General features: G+C 36.2%; 1 protein-coding gene across 3 annotated transcripts in view; it reads right to left on the reverse strand.

Moving 5' to 3' along the window:
* The window catches only part of ST6GALNAC3 (ST6 N-acetylgalactosaminide alpha-2,6-sialyltransferase 3), a 571422-nt gene that overhangs the window by 64891 nt on the left and 493711 nt on the right, over positions 1-12820 (reverse strand). Inside the window, exon 4 of one of the 3 annotated variants that reach the window (XM_030825174.1) lies at positions 5104-5502. The exons of the other annotated variants lie outside the window; for them this stretch is intronic. Within the exon in view, the coding sequence (XP_030681034.1) occupies positions 5484-5502 (19 nt within the window). The 3' untranslated portion in view covers positions 5104-5483. Of the gene's footprint in view, positions 1-5103; positions 5503-12820 lie in introns of those variants that run through there. 3 annotated transcript variants of the gene reach the window in all.

The raw sequence follows: 12820 nt of genomic DNA on the forward strand, positions 1-12820 counted from the left end.
CGATGTCCACCTGATTTCTTGGAATGCTTGCTTTTCAGATGCTCTGTCTCAGAACCCAGCCACCACGTTGTTATAAATCCAAGCCACATGGAAAGACTGCATGTGGGAGGCACAACTCAAATTAGGTTTGAACTTTCATTTACATCCATTGTGTCACTGGAAAAATTAGAAATAAATTAAGTTCTTCTAAAATCTAATATCCTAATTGTCTATGGCACCATCATTCATCTGCATGTCAGAGTCAACATGTGAAACCTCTTTGAGTACTCTGCAACATATTCTGAATTAAATGGTCTAGTCAAACTGGTTTATATATGTATTATATTATTTAGTTTCAACTTATCAATTAGCCCTCTCAAAATGGACAAGGGGCGTAAAGAGATTTCTGCAAAGAAAACATAGATTGACTAAAAATACTAACAAGGCAAGCACATAGACACAAGAAGAAACTGTCAGAGCTGACATATCTCCTAGGGCAAGTTTCTAGCTAGCCACAGTCTCAGAGTAAAAACTGTGATGATTTGATCTTATCAGAACTAACTCAATGATTTAGAAATTACCCAAGAGACTACTGGAAATGCAGATTTATACCCAATATATTATTGACCCTTACCCAAAGAGTTATTGTGCTTGTTATATTAATTAATGATGATAGTACATATGTACATATTTGTAACTAATAAATAAAATTAGAAGGTTGAAAAATATGAAATTGCCAATGTTCAAGTATTTTTGACCCACAAATTGTCAATTTCATATGGTTTGACCTAATTTGTTGAGGTTAAATGCTCAAAAATTATTTACTTTGGAGTGAGTACAGTAAAAATGTCTATGTAGACTATTGGTTTAAGGAATAAGACACTTGATAAGCATGAATTTAGTGAGTGCTTAGGAAACTGTTTACCATTGCTCCCCAGCTGTGTATATATGTGAACACAGACACATGACATGTTACAAAATTATTGCTTTCCTTGTCTGGTGAATAGATAATTTTATTAGAACACATGTACTCTTCCCAATTGGGGTGGCTCTTAGCACCCAGATAGATTATGAAACACTGACTTGAATGACAATAATTATTCTTTGCCTGACTCCATTCTGCAGTGATGTATCTAGAAAATCAACATTCCTTAGTAAAAAACAAGGCTTTAAAAAGAATGATCTTTATGGGAGCTGGTGGTTATAGAGAATTTTAGTGCCAATAAAAAGAAGATGAGGATTACTTGTTCCTTTGAGGCCGTGAGGTAATTAAAAAACAATATTTAGTGGTTTTTAGAACACCTATTTCCAAGAAATCTCAGCACTAAACAATTCAGGGAAATCAGAATAGATAAATCACCTAAACAGATCAGAAAAAAATGGATAAAGCAACCATAATTCTATGCTACCTCCACCCCCTCTAGATACATTAAATTATTTCAACCTCTTGGCATAAAACCCCATAACACTCCAAAGCATGTGTCTTGCTTTGGTGCTTGTCAAAGTTAGTGTCTGAAAGACTGTACAGGGAATGCTTTTCCATTCAAGGGACAGTTTCCTATTGAAGCCCCTCTCCCAAATGACTCAGAAATGTACTCTCACCCTGCACATGCGATATCAACTCTCTCTTATCAGCTAAGATTGTTCTATTTCATGGCACCATATCTAAAATAGATTTATGCCTTAAAGTAAAAAGAGATCATGAGCTTATTTGTTTATTTGTTCTTTCAGTCACTGATACATTCAACAAGTATTCAAGTGACTACCACAAGCCACACAGTGATGAAGACACAAAAAGGGTACAGCAATTTGTAACCTGGGGCTAAGGGTTACCGAAAAGTTAGAATTCCAAACACCAGGTGAATTTGGTTCCCTAAGATAACATAAAAATGTGAGAAGAATAAAACAGGTGGTTGAAAACTAATGTGTTCTAGCACTTTTGTGTTTCTCAATAATTTACATATAAACATTGGCTCCTTCAGGAGCCATCCCCAAGTTAAAGCCATGTGACAGAACACCCAGAAAGAGTAAGAAACAGAAAGCGCAGGCCTAGTGAAAGGGAGAGGGTAGCAGCAATTTCCAAAATACCTGGGATTCAATATCCCCAACAGAGTGAAGAGTGGACATGAATCTGTCAAAAGAATGTAGAACAACCTGTAAGAGCCTCCTACAGGCCAAAGACGGGACAATTTGAGCATCAACAGGGATGATGTAAATGCAATAGATTGAAATACTTCAATAAATTTTAAATCCATGTGTTCTTCATGATATTAAAAAATTATTGAGTACTGAGGGATACTGTAGGGAAGTAATGATAATTTTGAAAACTGTAAATAAAAGAATCAAGAGTTTATCCTCCCTTGGCTACACTAGTTGTACTACTGGTCACCAAAGAATAAAAAGGAGGAAAATTTTATTATAAAAATATCACATCTAATAAATGATGAAGGTATGATAAAATAAGAATACCACTATTTTGTAATCTCTAATAAACTAACGGATTTAGGCATTGAACATTAATGGCTAGCACTTCAAAAAGAGATAAAGCATATAGTGTGCTTTTTATTAAGTAGAAAAGAGCACATATGTAAATATCTTATCCAAAAAAAACCCCACAAAAATCTAATATAATAAAACTTCTAGATCTAACTACTAAGTACAGTAAATAAGAGATCAAAGAATATATTAAGCTATATCGTGGGGATGCATTCAGCAAAAACTGGACTGTGAGAAGCTACAGGACATTCATTTTTTTTCCTTGCAGTTTGACAAATGAACTGCAAGAAGAAAAAAAGAAAAGGAGAGGAGTACCCGTATGTTTTAAAAAGTCTCAAGACAAATCAATCTATGGACAAGCAATGTATTTTATTTGAATTATGATTTCTTAAAAAATGTATGATGCATTAGATAATTGCATTGACTGGAGATTTGATGACATTAAGACCTACGGCGAATTTTTTAAGTGTGGGATTGCTATTCTACTCATACATAAAAACTATGTTTTTATCTTCAAAAAGTACATAATAAAATATTTTGAAATGAAATAATATGATATTGGATTTGCCTCAAAAAACACAGGTGGGAGAAGGGTTGCGAAGATGTGACTGATGATGAAGATGGGGCTGCAGAGACCAATGAGTTGGTATTTTCTGGAGCTGGTGATTGATGTGTAGAGGTTTCTTTTATATTATTCTGTTTATATTTGTGTATGTTTGGATTTCTCCCCTCTCCACAATAAAAAGCCAAAAGAAAACAAATTAGTGGACATATGAATTCATGTATCCAAAAGATCAGCAGGACTGGCTAATTTAGATTCTTTCAGATTTTCCAGTGAAGTTACCAGACATAATAGTCTGGTTTTCTCACATCCAAAGCTATACCCAACGTGAAATCATATGAATATATGTAAGCACGATAGAATGAAAATAGAAACTCAGTCTTGCTCTCTCCCTCAGTGCATTTGTGTAGAATATATGTATGTCCACACACACAAATTTGTGTATGCATAGGTATATCCTCAGATGCGTCTTATTTATATTCTGCTTGAAATTGTTTTTAGCCTTGTTGGAGAAGGCATCTCAGGCTGACAACAAATAAACCAATATTTCAATTAGCACAAAAACACGTATCAGATTACATACCAGATAAATGATACTGGTGGCATGGGTAGGTAGTGTATGTAAAATGAGTCCATGTGAATGAGCATACAGATGCTGTGCCTCAAAGATTAAGGGAATTCTACACTATCAAATATCTGTGTCTAGGTTGATTTTAGCCTGGAGAAAATGCACTCGACTGAGAAATTCCATACTTTAGAGTAGCTCCCAGCTTCCTGGGGCTAATCTTTAATACTGAATAGATAAAATCTTCTCCAATCCAACAAATCCAGCAATAAAAAGATGGTTCAGCTACTTTTCATATCAAAGGTCAAAGAATCCATCTTAATAATCTACTATGAAATGCTAGTCCGATGAAATTAAAACAAGACAACACAAGCAAAGAAACAAAAACCCCAAACTTGTGAAAAGTAACAAAGTCCAGATTATGATATAATGACCCCTTGCAACTGATTGTTTACTACATCTAGTTGTTTACATAAAATAGAAGTCCTTATAGGCCTCTACATTATTTAAGAAAATTAGCATGTTTCAAGAAAGTGGCAGATTATTGCAGATGAAAGTGTTTTACCAATAGGGATTTTATGGTTGGCAAATGTGATTAGATATCCATTAGCATTTGCAAGCCAAATATGTGGCATGTACATCTTGGAAACACCTCAAAATGGATATTCTAATTTCCACCACTTCAAATGGACAAAAGGTTTTTATTCAGGCATAATCAAAGACAAACAAAAAACTAGATAGTAAATTAGAGCAAGTTATTTCTGTTGCTTAAACAATTACCAAGTCCCCATCTGCTGCCTAAGGATAAACGGCAAAAAGAAACGTCTGTCATTGTCATTTTTTGAAATGTGGCAAATGTTGACCGTCTATTTAGTCTGTTGTCTTCATCCACTAAACATATTGAAATTTTATAGTAGATAAATTTAGGGAAAATGGTAAATAGTCTCTTTCTCCAAGTGAACAGAATAAGGACATAAAGAATGGTAAAGCTACCCTCCCAGAACCACTTGCTCCATTAATACAATTCTGCCGGGAATCTCTGATTACACGGAGGTGGGCTTGCAGTTTCCATGACCACTGATGGGAGCAACGTGTGCACAATGCTGGGAGGACAGTGCCTTGATGCTCTGAGGGTGTTGCCGCTAAATGTCTCCCCACTTTACCAGAGCTTTTTGACAAATACTGGTGTGCTATAATGAACTTTAAGCAACAGCTGGAGGAAGAACACATGCCCAGTTTTCAAGGTCTATAAGAAAATGAATGTTTTTATGACATGATTTATAAATGGTATTATATCTATGAAATTTTAATGCTTTAATTTTGAGCCACATGGCATGAATTAGTGAGCCAAGATACTATCAAGGCTCGTTTTCACAAGAGCAATTTCCACTAAAAGATTAAGAGGCTATAGCTCTTGGTAAAGGTTACCTTCCCAGCAGAAAGAGGCAGTGGCAAGGGAAATCTAGCATGGCCTTTTCTACAAAACAATTCCCTTGGAGAAATCAGAAAGCTCTCCATTCAGTAGTCCTGTAATCAAAACAGAGAAATGGGAAGAACAAGTTTTGCTTTGGTAAGATTTAATAAAGACAAATTGAATGAAACAAAAACTGATCAAAACAGAGAGACATTTAAAAATATTTACATACCATATACCACAATTTCCCTTCCTTTTTAAAAACTGTAGCCATCATATCTGAATAATTAAGCAGCAAGCCTACAAAGGGAAAGAACTTTACATAAAGCCACAATCTTAGTCTTTGAACCACTGACATGGGTATTTGTTTTGTCTTGCTTAGTTTTGTTTGTTAGTTTGTTTCTTTCATTCCTTCCTTCCTTTTGTGGTGGGGCAGGACATGTATGTGGTGGCTGCTGTTCAATCAATCAACACTGCATGGTCACTCTGTAGTGGACATCATGAGAATGGAGAAGAAATGGCAGAAGAAAATTAGACATGCAAATCACTACTTTAGCTATGAGAACCCCCTCATTCCTTATACCTACTGTGAAAATGATTAATCAGGCTCCCCAGAGCTTTTCCTCTGGCATTTTTTCTGACATGTCATCTGTACTTTCCACAACTATTATACAACTTTTATGAAACTAAGTCTACAAGACAGGCTCTAAGGTGTAACTGATGTCTCTTTTGTAAGCCAGAGAAATTTGCACAGCCTGTGTCTCAGAAGGCTAATATTTCAGCTCTTCTTGGGGTGTTATTACCTGCATGTGTCTGGCTTCTATAGCACTAGACTGCCAAGATTCCTTGGTCTAACTGCAACAGGGGAAAAGCTATCATCAATTATGGATTGGGAGCAAACAATTAACTTTGCAGGAAGCAATTCAAATGAAAGCCAAATTGCATTTTGGACATTTCGTAACATCGAAACTTCAGTTTATCAGGACATACAAAAACACTTCATTTTCCACAGTGTCTATGGGTGCCATTAAATTCCATCCTTTGGCCTTTCTCTGTGTCTCTGTAAGAATAAAAACACTATCATGGAGGCAAACACCCACTGCCAATAACTGATAACTAATTGCCAATAACTAATCATCCTGTTTTCCTCTGTATCCGAGAGCCTCTAGGGGAGGAGCAGAGAAATTTTCGAGCAGAGTTGCCTGAGGTTTCCCTAGCTGGCCCTGACTGTACTGGCCACCTGTTCCCTGTTTAGAGAAACCATCCTTTCCCCTCCCCAACCTTCTGTTCCTTGTCTCAGACTAATGATGATATATGGGGTGCCGTGTTCCTCCTAATTATGAAAATTGCTTTCTATTGGTTCCAAGATTTTTATTTGATATCTTCTCAGAATCTTGGCTAGCCTCTGTGCCTTGGGGCCCTTAAGTAAAATTAGATCTTAGAGCCCCCATATGGGATCTGACACACAGCTTTTAATGAGGAGCTCTTATTTTTTAAAAAAGAAAATCTGGTTCTTTATAGAAAAGATGCTAGTTCTCTACCATAATGTCCACTACACCACCAAGCCTGGGCTTCTATATCTGAAGAAAAGCTTCCAGACCCTGATGCTCAAATATCATCATTGGTAAATACACCATTTCACCAGCCTCATCAAATTACCTTCCTCAATATCTTCTAAACCAGTCTACTCCAATCCACCCACACTCTACTATTTTATTTGAGGATCTCAGGATTCCTTACATTTAGTACTAATGATTGTGTCTGATACAGCATGAGTGCTCAATGCATGTTTGGTGAATAAATCAATGATGTAATTAATGAATAAAATCTGTTCCCTTTTGATTGGCCACTAAGGGCATAAGAGGATAGGACACCAGTTTTCAGTTTCCATTGGAAATCACAAGATGGAGGGAAAACTCAGTTGTTTCATTTTTAGAAGGAAACTTAGCATGTTTGTGATAGATGTTGGAAATGAACTTAAGAATGATTATCTTTCCATTGATGATTAAAATGGATTTCCATTTCCTCTACATATAAAGGTGAACTGTTGCTATGGCTCAAACCAACACATTTCATCACTAGCTTCTCCAAGACAACATGTTCTGCATGTTTGAGTCTCTTCCCAGCTACAAAAATGAATATTTTGGCTGCTTCAAACTGCAATTCCATATTCAGAGTTTCTACTAAAATAACTCAAATATTCAGGTACCTTTGACCTATGGAAGACAGAGCTTAGGTCAACTTCTTTGCCTTAGCATGGGGCTTGAGGAAGACCACACGTGGAGGAAGGGCCACCTTCTCAACTAGCCAAGTGAGTTAATCAACTCTGCTGACAAACGAGTGGCAGATCAAAGCCACATCCCCTAACGACCCGTTCTTCCATATGCTACTGGTGCTCTTTGATACAAGCTATTATTTTCTTCATCAGTTTTATGGAAGCCTTTAACACCTTAGACCCTTTCAGGGCTCTTTCTGGCAGTTCAAACTTTGAAACTTGGAAAAGAAATATCCCCAGCTTCAACTCCACTGCCTGAGATAGTTCCCAGAGAACTTACACATACTTTCAGCAGAAGAAACTATGGGCCCTTGAATTTCAGATTAATATAAGGAAGGTCATTTTGAAAATTGGAGCTACTGGTTGGTGGAATGGGCTGTTTCAGGAAGTAGAGAGCTTTTTGTGCCTGAAGATTTCAAAAAGAGGCTGATAATTACTACTTAATGTAACAGGGAGAGGATTCAGCCATGGGAGAAGGAGTGTAGTATAGATAATAGAAATAGAGAAGGTAGACCATTTAAATTCATCTCTGAGATTCTATGGTCCTAATAGATTCTACTTAAGTGGTGATAAATTCTACGTGCAGACTTAAATAATTGTCAAAAGGCTATAAAATATCTAGAAATAAAGCTTATAAGACTGTCTTATTTTATATAATCCATTATTTTAGATACACAGTTTAGATAAAAATTCCTGATTTTGAATTTAACACATCATCACTCAAAACTGTGCCATATACCAGGTCTTTAAAGTGTTTATTTAAATAATTCGGCTACTTTGTATTGAATTGTCAAGTTTCGTACTGGGTATTTCTACTCTCTGTCTTCCATTTTCCATAGATTATAACTTTCACAAAGGCATTTTGCATTATTCATTGCAGTATTTCTAGTATCTAAACAGTCCTTAGCACATAGTAGGTGTTCAATGAATATTTATTGAATTTTGAACATTTTCTTACCCATAAGATTGGATGAAAAAGACAAACTTATCTATCCAGAGCAAATATTTTCCTTGCAACCTTCTCTACTGTCCCTGCCAACCCCACTTCTACCCACACTGGCTCCAAGGACTCAAAGAACCAGACCACTCATTACTTCCTAGAAGTACAAGGCCAGAGGATAAAAATTAAAATATTAACGGTATTTATATCTGCATAAAAAATTCACAAATGTGTTTATTTTTTATTTATGCTTTTCCATTTTTCATATTTATTTTTAAAATGAAATGTTATTACACCTATGAGACAAAAAAAAAAAAAGGAGAAGAAAGGGGGAAGACACTACCTTGGCTACATGTTCATTCAAATTGGACCAACATCTCTATAAGCATGGAATCAAAAGGACATTTTCCCTTTTTCCTGTGTAGGTGTAACACAAACAATGTGAGCTAGGCCACATAGTCACACTAAGTTCTGAGCAGAGAAGGAACTAAGCACTCAGGTTCCCTGTATCAGGGCAGGGGATTGCTCCCTACTGTGCAGTTCACACACAGACCCTGCTCCCTCAGAAGTAAGAACACCAATCTGGGTGTTGGGATGCTTGATGCCATATGCCAATCAACAATGAGATTTGTTACGTGGAAGGAGGAGGCAGGAGATGCAATGATCCTGGCCTGTCGGCAGGTTTATATCGCTTATGACATTTCAGCAAGTGACCGGATGCTTGTAAGAGGACCCGAAAGGTAGTTCCACTTGCCAGCACTGGTAATCGTTTAAAAAGTGTCTGTAGAAATCAGCAGGCGCCTTGCATGCCCCCTGGAAAAGACATGGCTAAGTGACTTCCGAGGTTTGCTCAGCACTGCCTTCAGCACAAATACAACTAAAATGATTAAGCCTATTTCCCCATGACTCCCCTGGCAACTCACTTCTAATCTCACCACATCGATCACCAGGAAAAGATTACATACTTCTACAAAACTTTTAGTTAACTTTCTGGGCTATAGTCTGACATCAGCAAAGCTTGTCTTTAACTGATAAGACAAGCAATTTCATTTTTGTCCTTAGTGAGTTTAAGGTATTAAGACATTACCTAAAATTCTTCAAAAGGGTATCTTCTTGTCTCCTTGCCAAGCTGTGAGACTAACAATACTTTTGACAAGCTGAAAAATTTCTTAGCTGCCTGCTGTCTCCGCAACAAATTTCCTTCATCAACTAATTCACTAATTTGGGCCTTCTTGAGAACTCAGCTAATTTGTAAGAACAGGTGGCTTATTCCATAAGTGTTCAATAAAGATTCACACATGATTACACATACAGCATTGCCTTAAAAACAAATGAAGAAATGTGTGTATTTATGGAGAAGCTAAAGAGACAGACAAGAGATTCTTTAGTAGCTAACTGTGTGCATCTGGTGATCTGGCAAAATTCTTCCCAGAAACTGGTGGGGAAAGGAAGCAGAAGTAGGTGACATAAGGATATAAAGTCCTGGTCACGTGGACAATTAACTATTCTTGGGGAAGCTACCAAGAGGTTATAGATATGAAACAAACAAAAAACTACCAATCACAGCTTCACTCTTATTTTTTCTCTGTTCTTATGTTTGCCTGGCCTTGAGTTTATTCAGTCATGCAACATTTATTGAGCATTTAATAGCACTTAATATGTGTCAGGCACTGCTTCATTTGCCTAAGTTAACTATATTCTCTTATTAGAAAAGAGGAAAGGATATGTTATGTGGTTAAGAAAATAAATTGGGTGCTGTGATATTACTAGGATAGGCAGGAAAAAAGACAGTTCATGTAAAGAATATAAACCCAATCATTCCCCAATTTGCCTGGACACAAAATATCCAAAACAAGAGGAAAAAAAAGGGAATGATAGCAACCATTCTGAATGATGTTTTTGTCAAATTTAAGGAATTGGCTAATTATTTTTCCATGAGGAATATTTAACTTGTTTAAGAAAAAATGCCTAACATCAGAGAAAGCTAGAAGATACAAAGTGATGTTATCATGATGTATTTTTCTCAAAAGGGCAATAATTTTTGATAAGATGATTGCTATAAGAGAGCACAGGAAAATTCACCCTTTTTTCTTAATAGGGTATTAAATTTTAAAATTTCTAAATTTCCTTAATTAAGAATTAAGGATTTATGTTGCATAAATCACTACCTTACAAACCATTGGAACCCAATTGTACAAAGTACAGTGAGTACCACAATAATTTTGAGTTAACATGTACATACCAGGATGATAATAAATTCAATCACTCTTTATATATGATAAGCAAAGAACAGCAACTCAACTCACTCAGGCATAGGGAACCTTTCTTTCCCATTCATAATCCTAGTTATTCTTCAATTACTTGATCCAGGAAAAAGTATTTGCATTTATAATATAAGATAGTAAATAATTCCAGTGCGCAGAAGGTTTAAAATGAAGGTTAATTGAGGTGAAGAATTCAACACAGTTCCCTACCAAAACATGCTTTCTAGAAGAAAGAGGATCTGTTTCCTACAGTCTGTGATAAAATCATGGCTGTGAAAATGTTTCAACTGGCACAAGGATTGCTGTCCCTTATAAGTGCGGAAGTTGCCTTTTTAAAAAAAGTAGGTGGATACAGAGGTAGCTCACATTTTTTGGTCCAAGAGTTCCAGCTAAGGTCTAGAAACAGTGAGGGACCACTGAGAGATTTTAATCAAGAGCATGACATTGGAATTGAATATTGCAGGAAGCCATACCAGAAGCAGGGATAATATTTCAGAAGATATATTTGTAATTCACTGAAGAAATGACAGTTAAAAGGCATTATGAATGGGAAGACGTACACAGATAGGAGATAGAATGGATAATATCTGGTGTAAAATTAAATGCAAAAGATACTTGGATAACTGAGATTCTAGCTTTAGGCCTGGATAGAAGCCTCATCCATTACCAACATTAGGAAAATAAGTCAGACAGCAAATTTTGAGAGAGGAAAGGAGGGGCTAATTTTGGACAGTTTGAGGTTTTAGTTGTCTAAAAGGGTACTGAAGTAGAGACATCTAGAAAAGCACTGATAGTTGAATCTCAGCAGGCTGGGAATAAGAACAGAGAATATGAACAGAGAAGTGGCACCTAAGGACATGGGCTTGTATGAAATCATTGAGAGATTAAAGGAGAGTACCAAGAAAAAAGTCCTTGGAGAGAACGATATTTCTGGGTGAAAAAGGAGATCCAAGAAAGGAAATGAAGAAAGAACAACCAGAATGGTATCCCCCAAGGCAAGAGAAGAGAACACTTTGACAAGGAGATATGTCAAATGCTCTAGAAAAATGAGTAAAAACAAACACAAAAAAAGCACCCATAAGCCTTAGCAACATAAGATGTCATTGGCAAGTTTATTCATGTGGTAGTATAAAGAATCAACTGTTTGAGTTAGAAGTGAGTGAAAATTTAGGGAGAAAGACATTGAAGGTACATACTTCTTTTAGGTAGTTTCCTATGAAGTAGAGAAGAGTTTTATCACAGTAAATAGAGGAAGGTATGAGATTGGAAAAATTTTTTAAAAGAAAAGATGGATTGAATTAAGCAACTGCACATGCTGCATGGAGTACAGAGAAATTACTAAAGATCTAAGAGAAAGAAAGGAAAGACGAGAGGGAGAGAGAAAAGGAAGAAGAGAGGGAAGGAAGAAAAATAAGCATCTTTGGTCTGAGGGCAGAATATCCAAAGCACTGGTGAAGAATTGCCCATTACAATCCATACATTTTTAATAACATTCCATAAAGGTTGATATTTTATAAAGATATTCCATAAAGGTTTAAATGTCTTCTTGATTTAAGATGGACATTGTTAGCTCAACAAACATGAGTGCACACTATTCAGAAATGGCTGGATTAACTATCTAAATTAGATCCATTATTTCCATAGTTCAGAGTATAGCTTAGCCCTTCTTTAGCTTTGCCGCTTCATTACAGAAAATGGATTAGCTTCGCACCTAGCCTCAGATGGAAAATGATCAGTGATTTAGACTGCCTTGACATGGATGAGATGTCACGTAATTTGATTTTTGAAGAGAAAAATAGATGGTAGAAACTGATTTCCTTAATTTTATGAACATCAAATCCAAGAACATAGGAGTTTCAAGGCTTAAAAAAATGTCTGATGCTAATGGCACAAGTGATAAAATATGGGTCTAATCAAAATGACTCAGTATTGAACAGTAAGCCCTGCAGCACCCAATTACTCAGTGCTGTTTCTAGTGAGAAATATGATATTTGGAGGTATAAACTAACCTGCAGCCATAAGAAATATATATGGTGAGAATAAGCAGGAACAAATTCCCTAAATGCTGTACTACGAGATCTTAATTGTAGTCCTATCAGGAGAGTTAATTACCGGGGGCGTGTTATTTTCAAGCAATCAGATTTTTACATTCAGACAGCACTTCTACTAAAGTTGACTTGCTAATAAAGTTTCATTTGCAACCAGTATTAACATGATTTGATTTTGAACGTGTCACTTTGATTTGCCTAGGCGTCTTGTTTTGATTTGCCTTGGCCGATTTTGCAGTAGGACAAACAAAGAATTTTCTTTAGTTCTCTCAGCTCA

Source organism: Nomascus leucogenys, chromosome 12 (assembly GCF_006542625.1).
Source record: "Nomascus leucogenys isolate Asia chromosome 12, Asia_NLE_v1, whole genome shotgun sequence".
NCBI classification, from domain to species: Eukaryota; Metazoa; Chordata; class Mammalia; order Primates; family Hylobatidae; genus Nomascus; species Nomascus leucogenys.